Source organism: Columba livia, chromosome 20 (genome assembly GCF_036013475.1).
Source record: "Columba livia isolate bColLiv1 breed racing homer chromosome 20, bColLiv1.pat.W.v2, whole genome shotgun sequence".
Taxonomy (NCBI): Eukaryota; Metazoa; Chordata; class Aves; order Columbiformes; family Columbidae; genus Columba; species Columba livia.
This window is the reverse complement of record NC_088621.1, coordinates 4,401,230-4,422,445: the sequence shown is the minus strand read 5'-3', so window position 1 is coordinate 4,422,445 and position 21,216 is coordinate 4,401,230. Positions and strand designations below refer to the sequence as shown.

The following is a 21,216-nucleotide window of genomic DNA, read 5'->3' as shown; positions in this document are numbered from 1 at the left end:
CCAGTGCTGTGGTGACACCTGTGTTGCGGTGACACTGGTGCTGAGGTGACACCGGTGCTGAGGTGACACCAGTGCTGAGGTGACACCTGTGTTGCGGTGACACCTGTGCTGAGGTGACACTGGTGCTGTGGTGACACTGGTGCTGCGGTGACACCGGTGCTGCGGTGACATGGGTGCTGAGGTGACACTGGTGGCAGCTCCTGGCCACGTTGGTGAAATCCCTGCACCGGGAACCGAGAGGAAAAAGCAACGCAGGACCCCAGGGATGTGACCCTGCCCTGCATCCTCTGCTTCGTGGTACTTTTAAAATCATTTTTCTTTCTTTAATTTTTAAAAATTAATTATTTTATTATTACTAATTTTTAATTTATTTTTTAAATTTTAATTTTCCCCTCTCGGATGGTAAGTGTGACGTTTGCCATTGGGTGCTCCTCTCCAGCAGCTCCCAGCTCCAGTTCGCCCCCGCGACGGCTCCATTGGCACCGCAGCCGGGACACGCGTCCCCGCGCTGGAAATGTCAGCGGGATCCTGGAGCACCGCTTAACCTTCACGTGTAACGGGGGAACAATCCCCCGCAGACCCGCGTTGTGAGCAGGAGATGAGGCTCTTCATCTTCGTGGAGGAGAGGGAGAGGGGAAAAATAATCAATTTACTACTAAATTTAGCCTCAAGTATAAAATTTAAAAATAAACTTCCTGGAAACTTCTTGGTTTGATGGTTTATTCTAAAAGCCCAGAATCTACCAGGTCAGACACTGGCTGGGTGTTTCATGGGATGCTCAAGCCAGAAAGGAAAGCATTAGTAAATAATTAATATTAAATCAATCAAGGAAGCCCCCCGGCCCAGCTGGCAGGGGTTTAAGTCCCCAAACACATTAGCAATGCCTTTATCTATCTAAAAACCAAACATTTTTAAAGCCTTTATAAAGCCTTTGGGGTGCAGACGGGGGGGGATTTTTGGCAAAACCACATATTGTGCAATGTGGTAGAGCCTTGATTTGTGCTGGTTGTTGAAGCTTCTTAACCAAGGCGGCTAAACCAGACGGTAACAGTTCATTGGGAGAAAAATGCCAGACAAATTCACTTTTCACGTCCTTTATTAAAAACCCACCAGGCTCCCCCCACCCAGCCCTTTGTGTCCCCAGGACCGAGGGGTTTTACAGTGAGACTGTAAATCTTGGTGCGATTTCACCACTCCGGTGCCAGCGCATCTCCTCAGCTCCAGCCACCCAGCTGAATTAACGCTTTGTGCCCAACTGCCTTGAAATTAACTTAAACCAATTAGATAAACTACTCCGGTAATTTTATTGCAGTTTGGCCTTGTCGAGCATTGGAAAAGCAGCCGAGAAGATGCCAGACATGAGTGAGCCAAAATGCAAGGAGGTGACGTCAAAGTGTCCCTTTCCTTTGGCTCCTCCACTCTTGGGGACCCTCCATGCTCCCCACATCAGCATTTTTTTCCAGCTCAATTTTTTGCAGCACCTGCAGCAGTTGCTCCTCTCCCAACAGGCTCCATCACGAGACGACGTGCCGCTGGTTTTTGGTGGTGACATCTCGGCGTGTCACCCACCTTGGGTCAAACTCAACGTTCGCATTCTCCCAGCATCTACAGGGGTACGGCGAGCTCGGTGTAGGAGGCAAAGATCAAACACAGGAATTAAACCTTTAGAAAAAAGCAAAACAAAACTATTTAGCCCTAAAGGAGATGTTTCAAAGGGTTGAATCTTACTCTGCCATCAGCCTTCAGCTTAGTTGTGGCTGCAGGTGACTCCTCGGTGCTGCCGAAGTCCCCACAGGCTCATTATGGCACTAGAGCTTCGCTCTGGTAAACAGGTCCGAGCAGTTTCCCAAAGAGGCTTTGCAGAAGCGATTCCTCTTGTTGGGGACAAAGACACCAGGTACTGCAGGAGCTCCGGCAAAGGGACGAGGCCGGGCAGAGACAGCCCGTCCCAGCTGAGCTTAGCTGGGCTAAGCCGCCTGTTTAGCCCAAATTCCTGGAAAAGCATGTTGGAACTAAGTATGCTTCTTAGTATTGGGGAACAGCACAGAAGGGATTAGTTTGCTTGTTTTTCACACTCGGATGTTTGCAGCGAGCGCAGAGATGGGGTTTGAGTTGTGTTGTTCTTAGAGATGAAATCGCACAGTTCATCCCCAACACCAGATGTATCGTCACTGGAAAGGAGAGAAAACCCCCACACCTCCTGTCTTCCGGAAAGGGTCTACAAATGTTATGAATCCCCTTCAAAATATTTAGTGTTACATTATTAAGTAAAACTCCGGGTTTACCACACACACTCTGAAGGGCAGCAGGTCCAGCTTTCGGAGCAGCCCTGTGTCTCCCCGAGATGTTTCTCTCCTGGCCAGGGAGAGCAGAACACAGGACAGCCCTAATCCTCGCAAACGGGGTCACGAATGTCTCCGAATTCACCTTGACAAGACTTAAACCTCGACTCCTCTTTTTAATTATTTCAGCACTTCTCTGGCTCTGAGATTTTTGCTGTTTCCCTCCCCTAGTTGCAGAAGAGCAGCCAGGCTGCACCCAACACATTTGTACCCCACAAACCCATGGGGACCCTTCCCCAAATTCCCTTTGGGACACACCCCCTTCTCCCTGTCCTGCTGCCCACGGCCACACCAGCCTGAGACGGAACCAGCAGGAGGGCAGAGGGACGAGGTCTCTCTTTCATACCCGTAGCACATAAGCAGCACCATTTATAATAAGTTTGTGGTTTAATGAAATACAGCAGCAATTCCCAGTTCTCTGCCCAGCAAACGTTTCTGTTTGGTTTCTACGGGAGCGGCCGAGTCCCACGGAGACACCTTTCACAAAGCAAATTCACAAAGCACCTTTATAAAACGTTAACTTTGGGCTGTAACAAACCAGGCTTGCGATTTAACAGCTTCAAAGCTTCTGCTGGAAAGACAAGACATGTCAGACGGAAGGTTCCTCGTGGAAGGGTCTTCGCCACTTCCATGTTTATCATTCCTCGGATCTAATGTCCCTCTCCGCCTGGCAAGGGGGTTGCCAAAAAGAACTATTAAATAATACTCTGCTAAATCAGTGTGGTAGCGTAAAGGGAACAGATTTCAGTGCTGATGAGGCAGCGTGAATAGCTGAGGCTTGTGCCTCTTCTGCTGCTCCCTTTGTCCCCTCGGGGAGGGACAGGGACATGTCTGGATCCCCACGCCGCATATTCGGTGTTTGCTCCCAAAAGCTGTACCTGGGAATGGGGCAGGTCAGCGTGCTTCTCTTTAAAGAAGATGGGAGGAGAGCCCATCAGCACCAGGCTGCTGCTGCCGGGGTGAAAAGGGTTGGCTTAAAGAAAATCTCACTCCTAGAACAACAGGAAATATTTCAGTATATTTTAAAAAGTAAAATGATTCCTATTTTTCAAGCCATGTCCCACCTGGATGAGTTGCGGGAGTATTTTTGCTCCCTGATCCTGGCTGGGACAAAGTCTCAGAGGTTGTGGAACCCCCAACAGCTGCTGCCATCGCAGCCCAACGCCTCCCAGCACCGAAACCAACACCACAACACGGGACTCGACTCGGCCTCGCAGGAGAAGAGCAGGAGGAAAAACCACCAAGAAAATCAGTTTTTAATAACAGTCTGGGTTGAGATTTGCAGCAGGCTAGTGAACAGAGGAGATGCCAGTATTTTATTTAGTAAAAAGGCAGGTGTTCAGGTAGCAGAACACCTTACAGGAACTCGCAGGGAAGGGTAAAGTCATCGCACAGCCCTGGGTGGGTTTGGGAGGAGACGGGGAAGACGATGGGAGGGGAAGGGAAGGGAAGCGGCTTCAGACTGAGCCGCGGGTCCCAATAGAACGTGTTCTGACAAATATTGCATGAAAAGCCTCAGGGTTTTAGTTCTTTCATAGATGTATATTTACCAGTTTTCACAAAGACTGCAGGAATACGATTATAAACAATAAATTAGGACTTCATGTTGCTATCATTTGGCATAACACAATCAGGCAATTTTTTTCCTTTTTAAATATAAGGCAACACAAGCCAACACATAATTTAATCCGTCTTTAGTCAAATTGCTTAACTTTGCTAAAGAGTTACCACTAAAGAACGGTTTATAGTACACTTAAAAGAATTTAAATAATGACATGATATAAGTGTACTAACTTACGCGAGGAGTCAGAAAACGTACTCTGCTAAGCTTGGAAACCTAAATATTTGTTACAGCCCAGGACTACACATCTAAATTAAAAAAATACAAATAAATGTTGTCTAATTTTTCCATTTACGAAAAACTTTGAAGGATCTCTAGCCAACTATGACGTCACTCCAAAACTTCTTTTTTTTTTATATTTTTTTTTTTAATTTCGTATGATGTCTTTAAGATTTTAAACCATGCTCGTTAAGGAAATTTCAAGGAGCAAATACTTAAGGCTTTGTTTCTTCCAAGGGCTGTGAGGGAGGCCAGTGGATGGCGGAGGCCAGTGGGTTCACCCATACACAATGCTACTCAAACCCACACTACCAGGCGACATTCATACAGAAATATTACACTTAAAAGTTACAGTGTAGAGCAATATTTTTAGCCAGTGTACATATAAAGAATCAATGCTTTCTTTTTAATTATTATTATTAATTTTTTTTTTTTTTTTAATTTCCAAACTTGATTGTGATCATTATGTTCAAGTATTAGTCTCATTAACAGAGATGAGAAATTTTCTACTTACAACAAATTTGGCTGTTAGAAAGGAAAAGGGACGTTCCGGTACGCTGAGGAGAACAAGACGCTGAGGTTACTCAATAGTTAGTGTCCTGCGGTCACTGACTCGACTAGGAAGTGACATGGAAAAGGAACAGAAGGAGTTTAGGCACCGAGACCCCGGGAAAAAGGGACGCTAAAACCAGCCCCGCTAATTCCCAGAGAGGAGAATTGTTCCGTTAAACCTGCTGTGGCGTTTTGATGGAGAGGAACACGGGACCGTTGGTCCCGCAGTGGCTCGTGAGCGGAGCTTCGCTTCACATCAAGGGCCTCCCATCCTGGCGAAAACCACTCGTTGCACCGGAGACGAGCTCGAGTTACGTCTCCTCGCCCTGAAATTAAATTCTAGCTACCGGAGAAGCGGCTGAACCCTTTTTGGAGTTGTCAGTGGGTCTGGATTCCCTTCGCGTTGGGACGGCCAGACTCCTAGCAGCAAGGGGTTCAGACAAAGTCGGCTCTTAGGTTGGCGAAAGGAGAGCGGGGAAGGGAAATACAACGCAGAAAACAAAGCAGCTACGCTGCCTGCACCTTAAAACTGCCATTCCCCCCTCCTCCATACCCTGTCTGCAAATAAAAACGTGTCCAAATCATCTGCCAGAGACTTTTGACTTTGGACAAAGTCTAAAGGATAAAAACGTGGGCGTCTCGGCATGAAATAGTTGAAAAGCTTCTTCCTATATCAATGCCTAAATACATACCCCTAGCTAGCTCTTTTCAAACGTAGGCTTCTCTTTCAATTAAATAGGCCTCTAGACAGTGCAAATGGTCAATGTTTAATGCATTAATGAAACGGGCTTTCGAGCTGAAAATAAGCCCCGCTTCCTGACAAATTCTGTTGCTCTTAATCTTCAGAGGAAATTGAGATGGAAATTTAAGCAGCTACGCTACCTCGCTCTTGATGGAGCCGGCGAACAGATGCAACTGCGAAACCCTGCAGCAACTCAACATCAGTCCGGCAAGGAGCTGCTAAGCAGAAGGCAAGAGCTGCACAAAGGGGATTCTGCGGTGAGGAAACAGCTGTGGCGTGAAGTAGTGTAATGAAATTCTTTGAAACAAAAGGCATGTTAAATATTTGATGCATAAAGGAGATAGATAACATGTAAGCAAAGCTTTTAAATATACAGTATGTCTTCTTCCAATGGTTACTATAATGATCACACAAGTTTGCAAGTTAAAAACGCCTTGCTTATTAATTAAAATTAAGACTAAACCTATAATTTTTTGTCTGTGAAAGTGACTGCAGCCTATCTATACCCTGGGTGTTGAATATGAAGATTTCGACTATCAGTTGGTTCAGGTGCTCGGTTCATGGGAGGCCGATGGACTTTTCCCAGCACGGCCATGCTCTGATCTCTGAAGCAGGACTGCTGGTAGTCCCCGCTTAGGTAATCCATGGTCTGCATCACATTATTCTGGCTGGATGGGCCAGCTCCAGCTCTGTAATGAGTTCCTCCTGCACAATCGAGCGGTGCTCCCGCTGGCTGTCCCCCGTGGAAAGGCATGGCGAGGTCCTGGGACCCAGAGCTGTCACTGTTGGGCGTGGGCAGAATGTTATTCCAGATGGGCTGGAAATAGTGCCCGTTGGTGTATGGCAAAGGTCCCTGCAACCCGTTCACGGGCGGAGAAGGTGTGGGCTTCTCCATGGGGGGCTTCAAGCTGAAGGACTGGCCCATACACAGTTCTTGAGGGTAGGTGGAGGTTTTGCCAGGAAAACTCTGCCCCGCCATCTCCCTCGGAGGGGCTTTCCCCGCCAGCGCGGTGGGCCCAGCAGCATCCCCGCACATTTGCTGCAGATGCGCAAGCTGGTGCTGGTTCCACGCGACCGATTTGATTTCGTTCTGGTAGGCGGGCGGCACTCTGTTAATATTCACCATGGGCACGTTAACAGAGGCAGGAGGGATAGCAGCAGCAGCATGATCTACAGGGTTCACTACACAGGAAGGCATGGGTGTAGGGACATTGTGAGTAGATACCCTGGTACTTGCATTGATAAGCAGGTTGCGACTTATAGGGCTGGGGTTTGCGATCTGTCCCTCACAGACTGAGGTAGTGCTAATGCCAGCTCTGGCCTGGCAGAACTGGTTAATCTGGTGCACAATGCTGCTCAGGTCCGGTGGCTGGTTCTGCTGCAGGGTGGCAGCCATAGAGAGGGGAATGGTTGAGGTAGACACGGTCACATTCGGCGGCGCGTCTGCATCCGGCATCTTTCTGCTTCCATGTAAACCCGGCTGCAGCAAAGGATTCGGGGGGTGCTGCAGAGTCTGGTGTGCCATGGGCTGCGGGTGCTGCAAGCCCTGCGGCTGCTGCATGTTCTGAGGGTGCGGCAGCGCCTGCGGTATCCCCTGAGGGTGCGGTAAGCTTTGTGGCTGGGGTATCCCCTGAGGGTGCTGCAAAGTCTGTGGCTGCGGGATGCTCTGGGGGTGCGGCAAAGTCTGTGCGTGCTGGAGAGCCTGCTGGCGAGCAAGCGCCTGGGGGTGGTGGGTTAAAGTGCTTGGTGCAACGTACGGCGTGGACGGGGGGTTCATCATCGCTTCCGGCAGCAGGCGCGTGCGGGTCCCGTCAAAGTCTTTGATAATGCCTTTCGCTGGAGATTTGACTATCGCCAGGAGGCCTGTTTTCGTGGTGGCCTGAGACGGGTAGGGACTGTACCTCTGGCCCGAAGTATCAAGTCCGTTCACAGTACGGCGTATGTGTTTCCTCTGGGGAACCTTGACACTGTTTGGAAAAATTTTTATAGTCAGTGGGTTGTTGGCGACCTTCTTAGCATAAGCATCCAATTCTGCTGGGGTAGGATACTGTGCAGATCTCATTTTCTGTGTAGTGTCCCCTGCGGAGAAAGGAAATTCATCAGTATCAATTCTGGTAAGCAAGGGATCAACCCCAGGGCAAGACAGTTGGACAACAAGGGCAGAAAATCTCCAAGGAATCAAGAGGCAAGAACTTCATCTTCCCAGACCAGTGAATCATGTACCAGATACCTCATTCTGTTCAACACACCTGGGGACCAACACAGCCCCCTATTCAGCTTAAAGCAAGACCTGCCCAGGGAAGCAAACCAAACCAGTGTTTTCAGCAGAGCGTGCTTACAGCTGGACAAAACCAGGTTATCATGCTATAAACATGGGACTGCCTGCAGCTGGAAACATTTCTTATGGCTTGCAGTGGTGGGCCAGTTTCTATTCTCTTAATTTAATGCTGCCTCCCCATGGCTCTTCAAGCCATTCTCAGTCTCTTTACCGTGTAATTCAACATCAGAAAGTTATGAATTAAACATTAAACCCGTGTAATGCTGAGGTGGGAACCATACGAAGCACTTCAGCTCAAGCCTCCATTTACATCTGAGCTCTCTTCTAGACGCTGACATCTGAAAGCACTTTGTGCTTTATGTCCATTAGGAAGCCCTTGTCAGGCCAAGTTCAGCAAATGGAAGGAGGCTACATGTGCATTATTTTATGGCTGGCAATTATTTCTTCTGCTGAATTTTCAGTGTGGCACCTTGCTAAGGACAGCATCCTCATATCACACGGCGAAATTATGTGATTACCTCACAAGATTAAAAGCACGCTACTCCCCAGACACAGACAAAAGATTTCTGGAGACAGGTGTGGTTTCTCTTCCTCCAATTTAGCAGACACCTACCTTGCCCACAAGCTCCAAGTGCTTCTGAAAGGATCTTCAGAAATCTCGGGAAATGCTTGTGCCTCTCACTATAATAATATCCCAAGCAGAGAGTTGGGCAGCTCCCCTACCACAGCTCTGCTGCTTAACTCCTATGGGACTCCTGCTTGAGAAGGGATTTTATAATCCTCAAATAATGGCTTGTAGCTTTGACAACACAATTTTGCTTTTGCCTTTTTGTTTGTTTGTTTGTTTTCCTCACCTGGCAAACAGTTCACTGGAAATAAAGCCACCCATCCTTTTGGCTAAAATGTTCAGCGTCCCCATGCCATCTGCTGCCGTGCTGGAAGAAATGCAGCAGCCAGCTCCTGCAGAGCCCCCCAGCCGGCCCTCTGACCCGAGGAAATCTAATGCTCCAGTAAAGAGCTTGATGCTCCTGGGCAAACAGCCCTTCCTTTTGAAAATCCACCTCTGATTCTTTTAAGCAAATTGCCTCTAAAAGGCTTCTCAGCTACACTCCAAGTGCCAACCACCTCTCCCTCTTTGCATCTTGCAGCTTCCAGTCTTCACAGGTGAGGGACAGCTGCCCCGCACTAAGGGCACCCACTTTCAGAAAGGGCCAGAAAGTGGAAAACAGGATTGATATCAAAAGACAGCATGTTAAAATATTAAAAATATATTTTGTGAAATAAGCAGCTTTGCAAGCAGGCTGTCTTGTATCTTCAGCAAGCACGTACCGCAGCACCAGTTATACTCTGTGTGCTGTCCGAACACCGGCATGTAGCACCCGTTTTTGTAACCAAAGGAAATGTTTGTTAGGTATTAAGCTGAGCATCCTCTCTGTTCATACCCCTGGTTTCTATCTGTCCTTTTGAGAGAGCTGCTCTGTTCCTAGCGGAGAGAAGAGACTCCAAACGGACTCTGCCACTCCACCCTGTCACAACAGCCAAGGCCCTCGTGAACTCCCAGCCTTTATTTTCAGCGTTGCCCACGCTCGTTCAGTTCCATTTGTTCCCCAAGAGACGCCCCTTGCAACTCACCATGAACCAGAGAAGAACCATCAACAACGGACAAAGGAATCCACTCCTGTCTGGTTTATGTTACTGTTATTGTCACGTCAAGCTTTTATTTTTACATGAAAAATTAAGCTGATACTTTAAGACACATTTACCATGAGAATTTCCCAGCCTGGTTTACAATTCTATAGGCGTATAAGCAAAGTAGGTGGTAAATGTAAACACTGAACAGATACACTAAATATTTTTTTATTCAAGCATCTATTTTTCTGTTATGTGGGAACTGCGATGGAAGCTTCTAGAAAGCAACTAAAACATCAGTGTTTGAACAGGCTGCAGCTATCGGTTACAACTCACCTGTAATCCCAAATCTGGAAGAACGTCTTGCTCTGATGAGAGAAAATAACCCCAAATAACACACCAAGTTTGGCATCCTATCACATGGCATCTTTTAAATCCCTAGGACAGGATCTTCTCAAACCAATCACCACTTCAAATGGAGCCTGTTTTGCATACAGCAAAGATTATGGTACTTTTACCATGGACTAACTCAGCCGTTCTACTTAAGACTGACCAAGGTGGTGTATTTCCATATTTCCCAACACGCTGCTTAAAATGTTCTTTGCTACCAGTTCCATAAGAAAGACTCAACGACAAGAATAATTAAAGCAACAAAAAATTAGGAGTAAGTCTGAATATTCCGTACAAATACCCTACAAACCCGTAAAGAACAATAAGGTCTGGTTCCTAAGTGAATGGAAAAATAGCCAGAATACACTGGAAGAAAATTCTGGTATTAGAATATGCATTGTTTGTGTGCAAGTGCAAGAAGTGGGCCATGAAATGAGGTAGAGGATGGCAGATGAACAAGCTATGTTAAAAAAACAATGGCATGAGCTGCACAAAGCTACCTAACGGTAAATGCAAGGCACAAGACTTTTGCTGAAAAGTAATTATTTCATGTTTACTATAAAGTAAAGCTGTGCATATGAGCAATTACCCCATAAACTGGCGAGCTGCAAGTTCATACTCCCGCTGGTCCCGTGGCAACCAATTAATCCGGTCACATTCCTGTGCGCGTCTCACCGATGGAGCTATTTTTATTATGAAATGATGTACTTCTCTGCCTCACCTCAACACTGATGTAACGTCTTTTAAGTGCATTTCACATTAAGGCTTTAAAAACCCACTGCTTTTAAAACTGCCTATGGTTAATTTTTTATTAACATTAAAGAAAATACAAACAGGCCTTCAGGATTCCTACCCTAACGGGAGCATCCACCTGGGGACAAGGGAAAAACAGCTGTGCCCACCTTCTGCATCACAATCTCACCTGCAGCAGTTTCCCCCTCACCCATCGAAAGGACTCTCTTTTGCCTGATAACCCCATATTCAGTCCCAACCTGCTCTTCTCTTTTTTTCCCCTCCCACAGAAGTCCTCCAAGAAGCACCTTTCACCTTAGCTTTGCAAAACTGTCCCAAAAAATCACCCTCAAAAATCACTGGGAGCAGTGATCGGTTTCTAAAAGAAAAAATATGTACGTATCATCTACAAAATGCCCACTGCACAGACCAGCTTTGAGAAAACCGCCTCGTTTGAAAGTGAATAAGAAAAAAGATAATTAACTAATGTGGATTTTTAAGCATTAATAAAAAGTCTGATCCAGAAAACTACACTTAAAAATTATTAATACAAATACTGTAAGTCTATATCATGTGGAGTTCTATGTCTTTTATAAAAGCAATAGCACTAATATTAAAGCCCACTTCCAACCCTCCATCAAAAGTCACAAGTCACCGTTCATTAAAAACGCTCATTAACTCAGCTTTCCTCTGGCCGGGGGCTGGAGTACTTGTGCATACACAGAGTGGAGAAAAACGCACCAATTAATCTTACACACATGTGCAGTGGGGGTGAGCAAGGTCTTCATGAGCAGCTTCATTTTCCACACACATCGGAACAAACTGGAACAGCTGAGCGTTACCAGTGCCTGCCAGCGACTTTATGTCCTAAATTCTGTCTAAATGCAGTACCTGAAGCTCTTCACTAAGCAGAATACAGCGATGCTCTCAGCATGGGGATAAGCAGTTCTCAAACAGCATCAGGTACCATCAGGTTAAGAAAATACCCACATACTACCTCGTAAATGTGTAATTAGCAAATACCTGATTCATGCACAGCTACTTTCACGTGAACATCAATAATTTCCTTTCAGAACGGAGCCTCCCAAGCCACCAAAGAAACTCCATGTAATGCGAGGACCTAAACATGTCCTTATCATGACAGCCTACCTTTAGAACCAGCATTTTTCACTCAGCAAAGCTCAAACTGGAAACGGAAAAAGAGAAAGAGACAGCCCAGTTTCAGGCCATCTAAGGAAATCCTGTGGTGAGTAAAGATTTTTACTGTTGCTGAAAGTGTCGTTACAATTACCGAGCCCGTGGAGTTGGTGTCAATGCTGTGAGGGAGCACGTGTGTACGTGGGCAGCGTCACTCACCTCTGGCAAGGCTTTAAGCATGTCGCCCTTAACCGCAAGATTATCTTACCTATTTTCAGTAGCGCCACAACGTAATAACAATTTGAGCTATAACTGAAGTGTAAATAACTTGGTGTAAAAGAACAACGAGTCCACCAGCAAACTGAGGGTACAGAGAGCTCCCACTGCCCATTTCAAATGCAAGAGACAAGTCACAGCCCTCAGAACCAAGTACACGGATCTGATGTAGAAACCTTGGTATTTCTGAAATTTCAGCTCATCAATGTGCAACTTCAGTGATAAAGGAGACAGAGTAAGATTTAAAAAAAAATCTCTAGCCAATAAACTTGAATTCCCAAGTGTAAGTTCTTAAAAATATGGTACAACTATCAAAAAATGTCTGAAGTTTTAAAAAGGAATTATCAGAGCGCTCTGCAGACATATTTTCAGAGGCACCAAAGAGACATCAGAAAGACGACAGAAACTTTGAACTTCGGTAATTTGGGCTAGATCACTAATATTTGTAATATATGCCCCAGGTATGTAGAACACAGAGCTGCTGACCTCAAAAGGTTTGCATTAGCCTGATCCAACTTTTATTGGTGTCTATGAGTAATTAAAGGAACGAAGTGAAAAGGAGTCAGGAGAAAGCTGTGTTAAGAAGTCAGCTGGCACGCTTTTAGCACAAAATGTTTTCAGCAAAGAGGCACGAATCTCACAGAAATCTCGCTTGCGTTTCGTCTTGCTGTGGTTAAAATTAACCTTTATAAAGCCGGGGAGGGGGGAGAGCTTGCTGCACACATGGGAACCTCCACAGCGATTTCTCAGAGCCGTTCTTGATGGATGCCTTGAAGGCATAACAAAAGAAAGACTCTAACATTAAATAGTGTTTCCACTGTATCCTAAATGTTTATGTCACAGCTGTACCAGAGAGCGAGATTTAACAGTTAACCACATCCTGCAGACAAAACGTCACTCACATTTCTGAAGTCCAGTGTTCATCTGCGTGTAAGAAAGAAGCTGAAAGGAGAGGTCGCCTGGTCCTGGCAGACAGGCCAGCATGGCAGACAGGCACTAACACAACATGGGCCATTCACTCCTCTGCACACTGCAACAACAGAGAGACAATTCAAAGTTATAACACAAGGAGGAACAGAGAAAAGAAAGCGGCACGGAGCCGTCCCTGGGTGAAGGCCTGACCAAGCACAGATGTGCAGCCGCTGCTCTGGCCCTTGCCGCATCTCGTAAGGGCAATGGAAACACTTCAAGAAGTGGGTCAGCTGCAGGGTTAAAACGAAAATAGCTGTCTCGCTCTCCTCTGCTGCTTGACACATAACTCTGTCCTCAGATTTCAAAGGTGGTTGTTACGAATGGTAAAGAAACCACCATCGTTCATTTTACTATATATTGAAATGTGCTGGCTATCTACCAGGTATAGCCAAAGCAAGCCCTCTGGAGAAATCCTGTCAGCTGCTCTTTTACATTTAATAAAAAGACATGGCATGCATAAATTGAAGGCAAAGTATGTAGCGCTCTGCCTTGTGGCAAGATTAAGCTGCATGCTACAGCTTGTAATTTCTGTGGTCCATTAGGCTGCAAGACGAATGGCTACAACTTCCTTCATTTCACAGGAGACTCGCTAACCCGTGCGGCTCCAGCTTAGACAAACTGCAAGACGTGCCTCTTGCACAAAGGAGCGGCAGAGGTGCCACCAACCTGTACCGCAGAGGCTCAGCATTTGGGAACTGAAAGCTCTAAACGAATGCACGGAGCACTAAAGCTCTTTATATGTGAACGCTGCACAGCTGCCCTCAAATCCCATCGTCAGTGAACAGATACAAGGGGGTTTCCAGCAATAAAACTAACACAGGCTCAAAGTCTCCCAACATTAGGAGAGAAATCTGAGTTGGAACAAGGTCTCTAGAGGCTGCCTGGTCCAAGCCCCTGCTCAAATCCCCCCTGCCACGAGCACTTTAGAAACAGGGAAACAGGGTGTCCGAGCCAAGCTGGAGAAACCAGTTGACTTCTCCTCCCTGCCCAGATCTCTGCAAGCATTGGTGCTTGGGAGTGCTTCTCCCAAAACACCTACGGAGCAGCTGGAAATGGCTGGGCATGTTATATGGCCCCCCAAACTTAGAAGGGTCGAAGGCTTCAAAATTAATTAAGTCATTGTTTCAAACCCCCAATGAAAACAAAGATCGAGACAGGTGAAAGCTCAAGACTGGCACGAGAGGCCTTGGCTGCAGAAGCCGCTTCTGAAGGAGTTGCACTGCCAAGGGGCGCGCAATGATGTGAAGGTTTTGGACGACACCCGACGCGGCAGCGTCAACGCCGTGTCCCAGACAGCGCCACCGCCTTCACATCCAGAAAGCTCCAAAAGCCGATTTCTCTGCAGAACTGTTTTAAAGACTTTAATTTGAAATGTAACCTCAGACCACCATCACAAGTCAGACTGTGCAAGGAACACCTGCACCCTCACAGCAAACAGTGTGGGCTTAAAGCTCTCCCACTGCACAGCAATTACTCGCTGTATCTAATTAATTAGCTCCATGTTTGCATGCATCTCCTCGGTTCAACATGCAAAGGCTGATCAAACCAACGGCCAAGAAATCTTGTGCGAATATTAATTTACAAAAACTTGTGCATCTTCACCGTGCGAGCGCTCTCAGAAGCAGACGGAGCGTTGCTGACCGAGTCCGCTGGGTGCCTGCGTGACTAACAATTAAAAATAGTTTTGGGCACTGAATGCCGGCTTGACGGCTCCATCTATTGCCCATTCATCCCAACCGCTCAGAGTAGCAGCCAGTCAGTGCCACCACAAACAAGCACGCGACCTCGCCACGCTGTAGGGACGACAGCACAACAAACAGAATAAGTTTACATCACTCTTCATTTCATCCCCAGGAGACAGCAGCGATCTGCGCTACTAGAATTCCAAGATATGTAGTTGTAGAACCTTGTAAAGTAGGTCTAAACCCAGATATTCTTCTCACCCTCTGCAGCAGGTGGAGTTCTTGGAGTCTTTAAGGTGTTCAGAAATTACAACTGAAGACCTGTCACATCAACAGGTTAAAGGAGTTGCTTTAGGAACTGGAAAGTTGCTCGACCTTTATAGATGAGGTTCATCTGTGGCTATAAGTATGCCTTGTTCAGTGGAACTTTGCAAACAGCCTGAGGGCAGCAGTTTCTTGCCCCAAATTATGCCCAGCAAGACGAAAAAGACAAAACAAGAACCCAGCCCCTTTTAGTCAGAAGACAAAACCACTGCGAGATGCCAGAGCTTTACCTGAGTAAGCAACAGAAATACCCACAGTCAGCAAGAAAAAACCCAGTAATCGTATTTTCCTTTTTTCCTCATTTCATCAACTTCAAAAGACTGGCAAAAACAAGACCTATTTCTCAGTGAAAAGCAGACAAACAAAATTAAGAGCCTTCACTGCAGTCAGAAAACCATCAGATCACACCATTCCCGTATTCACCTGAGCATCTCCCTTTCACTCCAGTAACGTCTGATGCCATGTCTCCCCGTCCCTGCACCACCAAAGGAGCTCAGCGTCTAAAACATCACTGAACCACTGGCAAGTTTGTGTGCAGCCCCTAAAGACAGAAAAGCGCTTTGTGGTGCAGCACTGCGCTCACCGTGCTCTTGGACTGAACAAGGAGCACCTCCGACAGCAAGATACACGCAAGGTTTGCTCACCTGCTCCATCATTAACGCTTGTTGAAGCCTGAACGCGGCGACTCTTTGAGTGAGTCTCTTGCTGAAGTGCCACGGAGAGGCTCAGCGCCACACACACAGCCATAAACAGGGTAATGGCACATTAGGAGAGGGAACAAGTGATTAAAAGTGGTCACAGCATCCAACTCAGAATAGTTGGGCTTCTGTGATAAGACAGCCGTATTTCCTTGAAGGTCAGAACATGTATTTACAGCAGCTTTAGCTCCAATACAGAGAGTAATGTTTTAGAGACGGCTATAAAGGCAAGTTGTTCCCGCAGGCGGATAATCATTTTAGGCGATGGCAAAGGTCCATAAAAGACTGGGGTGGCAATAAGCATTTTAAAGGAAATACTGGACGTAGAAAAATCATTTTAACTAAAGCATAAAATCATTCTTCTAGCTTGATTTGCAATAACCAAATTGATGCCATCTAGGTCACTGCTGAGCATTAAAAAAAGAAATTCAGACTCACATAGAAGTGCTGACCACAACTCCGTCGCTGAATTCCAGACTATAATTAAAATCCTGCTCCAATTTTTATTCTCTGTGAAATTAATATAATTTTTCAAAACCGAGATCTCAGTATTTAGAAGCAAAAGGATTTGAAATATCTTTACAAACGAGGCTTTTTTTTTTTTGTTAGAAATTAATTAGCATTTATTCCCTTTGAGATGCTCAGCACCTGACTACTACTTTCTGACCTGACTCGGAACAAGCTATCGCAGACAACTCCAACATACCACCCAGCTAAAATGAACCAAAATCCCCCGCACGGGCTGTGTTTGGGATTGAGATGAGTATTAATGGCTCTTTCAAACCATTATGCACGGTCCCAGGTCGGCAGCGCAGGATCCTGACGCAAAACCGCATCATCCCCTCCTGTGCTCGGCTTTATTGCTTCTAATTAGTCCAGAGCAGGAGATAAACCGAACTTGGCACGTCAAGACTTCTCGCCAGCAGACTTGGCTCCACGGTGGCAACTAGTGTGGGCACCAGCACCTGCAAAGCTCCCCACCGTGTTCCTGCCCCAGCCCTTCCCAGGACGGGTTGTGTGTTACTGGGGGGACTAGAATGGATGCGGTGAACTGGGAACCGAGGGGTTTTTTGACTCAGTAACACTCACCTAAACCAGTCGGCTTTGGTACCCAGCAACGGAGGGCTGCTGTAAAACCTTTAAAGTTTTCAAATTGTATTTTCAACTGTTTCTGTACACTACCAAACACAGCACAACGAGCTTTGTCTTGAAAATGTCTATAAAAAGATAAATTACATTCCTAGAGGAAAACAATCTCTAGATTGGACTAAATAAATAAATACCCCTCTTTGAAGTGATTTTAATCTAATCTGGCTGCAGGATATAATCTTAGAAGCACACGTACTGCAGGATGCTCTATTAAACAGTTAGCAGGTTTAGACACACGAAGCGATTTTTTTTATCTTGTAAGAATTATTAATAATTAAACCAAAGCATGTTAAGCTTAAGAGGGATTTGCAGTGCTTGGGATTTGGGGGGTAATTGTCACATCCCCACAATGACTGTTAGATTCAGTCTCACCTGCACATGAGTGGTTTTTGGTGCAGGCTGCACTGATTTTCAGAGTCAGTCCTGTCACTACAAAGGCACATGGGGTGAGACAGAAAAACCCACCTCCACATTGCCCAGTGACACCCTCCCTCTAGAGCTAAGAATCAGCTCCTGTAAAATTTACCACAATATTGCCTTTCTAGACTGAAAATATATAGTATTTTCTGGCTGATATTCAAAGATTACTATCGACTCTGCCAGACCCAGCGCTCAGGCCAGAGGAGACTTTTACCAGCTAGAGTAAAACCCAGGTGTAAAGTAACTCGGTGCTAGGAAATCTCTAATACTCTAACACAGCTTTATCATTATATAAACACACCACACATGCAGTTGTTGCAAAGTTTTTAAATATACCAGTCTCCTAAGCTCTCAAGAAGCCTTACAGGGTAAGCGCAGAAAGGAAACACTCCCCACAAACCATCCCCGGTCCATGAAATATGGGAAACTGAGCTGGTTTAGACGACAGCGAGCTGCTGAAGTTTAAAATTGGGTTCCTGAAAGTAAACACACATGTTTGAAATTCCACGATTAACTGTGGGCTTGTTCACAAAGCTCAGGGCTGGGAGGAAGCAGGAGCATCTACCCACACACAAAAGAAAAGCTCCAAACTATTCCAAGTTTCCAGCACCCTGGGGTCCCGTAAGCCGTGCGAGGGTTGTTAAGCGCTTGTGGCTGGGCTGATACGCTTCGCTTCTCCTCGTTATTCACAAGGCAGCCCCATGAAATTCCCTCACCGCCAGTGGGGTTTACAGCAACCCCCAAGTGCACGCAGCACATTCCGAGCTCAGCATATACACACGCTGCAAATAAAAACAAAAACTAACTTGGGCTTGTGAAGTTTCTTTGGTACAAATGTCTGTAAGACCTTGCCAGGAAACGTAATTGAATCTGGGCCAATTTTCATGCTCCAAGGGAAACCCGGTGTCTCATTTACCCCCCAGCAGGCTGCTCAAGACCAAATGAGACTCATTCCTTTTCCATCTCCCAAAGTAACCTAAAATCTAGGGCTTTCAAAAATTTGTTTGTGTCAACAGCAGATGCTGAACACTCCCCCCCTTCAACCCCAGCATTCAATACAATTCCTTCCAGTCATTCCTAACTCGCTTGACAGTGTCTAGACTAATCCTGCAGGCTTCCTGCCTTTCTCCAGCCCTAAAATTCCCTTTTATTTTCAGGCACTTACCAGAATGGCCCTTTCCTGGGCCTGCTGAAGAGCCAGAGATAAATCTTACCATTTCCTGGAACAAAATTACCAAACTAGCTCTGTATTCATCGCCGGCCAGGATCACATCCTCCTAATGTTTTATAAATGGAAAACTGCAAAATAATGCGCAGAGAGGTAGTCTTTTGAAACGGCAATAAATCACAATAACATCGAGTGTACTTGGGGATAAATAAATAGGAAGACTGAACAATAGAAAGTCGCTTTTTGTACCAAGTGGAGTGCACCGTCAGCACCTGCCAGCACAGGACCTTTTGGCTTTCGGCATTCAGGTGGACCTTTTGTAGAGCCCTGCAACAGCTTCGATCACAATCAATTTTTGCTTCTTGCCGTTTAATTAACTATGATTTTGCTTGTAAAGCATTTCACCTTTTGGGCTGACCTTCATTTATAATGCCACTTGAGCAACAAAATTAAATAGTTTGGAGGGGAAGGCAGAGAGAATTTAAATGCACGTGGGGTGCTTGGGGAGGCACGTGCTGCAGCACGAGCTGGGACAGCAACGCTCAACAAGGAATAAAACGAAGAAATGTCGAGGTAGCAGCACTTAAATGGAATATTGTTCACACCACACGCCTTATGCCCAAGGGTCAGCGATAAAGGCTTCCAGGTTGGCAATTTTGAACGGGATGTATCGCAGTAAAAAAAGCCAAGGCGGGCAGGTAGCGCCATGCGTGACATGGGATTCACTCTTCGGATAAAGCGCCAGCAAGCTCAAGGTTATGATCTCGGAGTTTAAAAAGCCTTTTTTTAGGTCGGTCCCAAGAGATTATTCTAAAACACAGCACTACGCATTTGCTGAAGAGTAGAACAGTTGGCTGTAATTGTAAGATGGATTTTTACATAGCTTCTGACCTTTCATCTAATTGAGGCCTACAGAAGAAAAAAAAAAGAGGAAAAGCTACGCGTCACTTCAGTTATTGAAATCCATCAAGCTCAGACTTTAGCCTTGGGATAATCACAGCCAAAAAATTGACTTGCAAGTAATTATCACTGCTATCTGCAATAAAAGTTAATTGGACATAATTGAACTAAAGCCCTAATCTGAATGAAGCTGTTGCTGGCAAGACGCCTGCTCCTGCCTGCACTTTGCCAACCAAACTGCCAGCAGTCAAATGGACAAACCCGAGGCTGCTCCTGCAGTCTGCAAATCACCATTTTGCAAACAGCTCGTTAGCTGGGCCAAGATAAAGCCATTAAGAGGGCCCATCCTCACCAAACACACCCTTCGACAATATGCGAACACCTCCGAGGCGCAGAGTTTCCAAAACAAGTTTCAGTTTTACTGACCTCTTAATTACATGGACTGAAACGTAAGATTCGTGTCACGAGATGCTGGTTTCATCAGCCCCGAACGCTGTTAATACCAGTACAAATAATGTACTTTTTGAGCACGTAAAGATACCAACTCAAAAGGTTTTCAGCGCAGATAATTTACCACCTTCACGCAGTTCAATAGCCTTTCCTGCTGCAGGACCAGCTCCTTTCATCTTCGCAGCCGAGCAGACAATTAGCTGCTTTTTGTGCTCAGCTCATGCAGGTGGCTGGGGGAAGGGAGCCTCGAACTAAATTCCTGCTGATTCGTTTATTTATATTTTGCATTTTTGTTAACTAACAGACCAGAAAGTGGTCGTCATCCCCCATACTACTTTAGAACTTCCTTCCAATTTTAATTATTAACACTCTACCCTTCAAACAAAGCGTATCAAAGCACTTAACAAACATTACCGAAGCCACATAACCACTCTGAAACGGCAAAAATTGCACACAATTCCCTTTACAGAGCCTTAAGATTTTTTTGACCAGATTTATGACAGAAGACTGGTCTCCTGATTATGGGCTAGCCTGCAGCAGAAGAGAACAAGGGAAGCATCCAGCTCACCACAGGTTCCTGATGTAATTTTGGATGAAGCATTTAATCACCCGATGCCACGGTTGCTCCTCGTTAAAAGGGCAGCAGCGGGTGACAGTTTTCTACCACTGGAGTAGATCGTGAAGATAAATGAAAGTGCGGAGCATTCAATACCACCTTGACTTCTCATGTCAGGCTTACAAGGTCACGGTCGGGCAGTCTCCGGGGAGAACTGGACACAGACCATCTTTCCCCCTCCTCAGCACCACTTGCTCACCCCGGCTCTGCATTTTCGTGGCTCAGAACAGAACTTTTTAGCTCAAGAAAGCGGCAACAGAGAACCAGTGACATCAATTCCCTTTCATGACCCAAATCAGTGGCTTATTTTACTTTGCTCAAAGCTCTCACCTCTTTTTAAGTCTATTTTTAGATTTAACTCCGTATTCTGCAACATGGCAGGAGGTGACAGACAACAGAGGCGTAAGTAGGTCCCGCCAGGTGTTGCGAGCTGCTTCCAAGGCGAAGGAAAGATGGAGAAAAGACAAGTCAGGACGATTGTAGGGCCTGGCCAAAGCTTCAAAGGAGTATTTCTGGCTGTGCTTGAAACACAGATGCTAGTGGTCAGTTGTGAGACAGACGAGATACTACCTTTACCATGGGAACATATGCAAGAAATAGGAAAATTGACCTGCCCGAAGTCAAAAGCGATTTGAATAACTTTGTATCTGCCTCCTCTGAATTTTCACTACACTAAAGCACCCTGACCTTTAATTAATTTTCCTTCTCCTTTTATATGGTTACTTGCAACTCCAAGTTTTTAATGTTGTACTGGTGGGAAATAGGGATGAAGAAAACAGTCTGGGATGTATCTTAGTTATGTTTCACAGTGCATAAATCTGCACAGTCATTTAGGAGAGCGAGCAAAGGATGCTACAGTGAAACTGCAGCAGTTAAGAGCAGAGGTCAGGTACATACAGCATTGTCATCAAGATCACAA

The 21,216-nt window shown here is 45.8% G+C and overlaps 1 protein-coding gene across 2 annotated transcripts in view; it reads right to left on the bottom strand.

The window, feature by feature from the left end:
- Positions 1–1,078: 1,078 nt before the first annotated feature.
- The window catches only part of FAM222B (family with sequence similarity 222 member B), a 37,717-nt gene continuing 17,579 nt past the window's right edge, over positions 1,079–21,216 (bottom strand). The window contains exons 2-3 of one of the 2 annotated variants that reach the window (XM_065036933.1): positions 12,821–12,948; positions 1,079–7,555 (exon numbers count right to left, since the gene is read on the bottom strand). In XM_065036933.1, coding sequence (XP_064893005.1) covers positions 5,973–7,555; positions 12,821–12,902 — 1,665 coding nt within the window. In that variant the 5' untranslated portion in view covers positions 12,903–12,948 and the 3' untranslated portion in view covers positions 1,079–5,972. The remainder of the gene's footprint in view (positions 7,556–12,820; positions 12,949–21,216) is intronic. The other variant, XM_065036934.1, reaches the window with a different exon arrangement.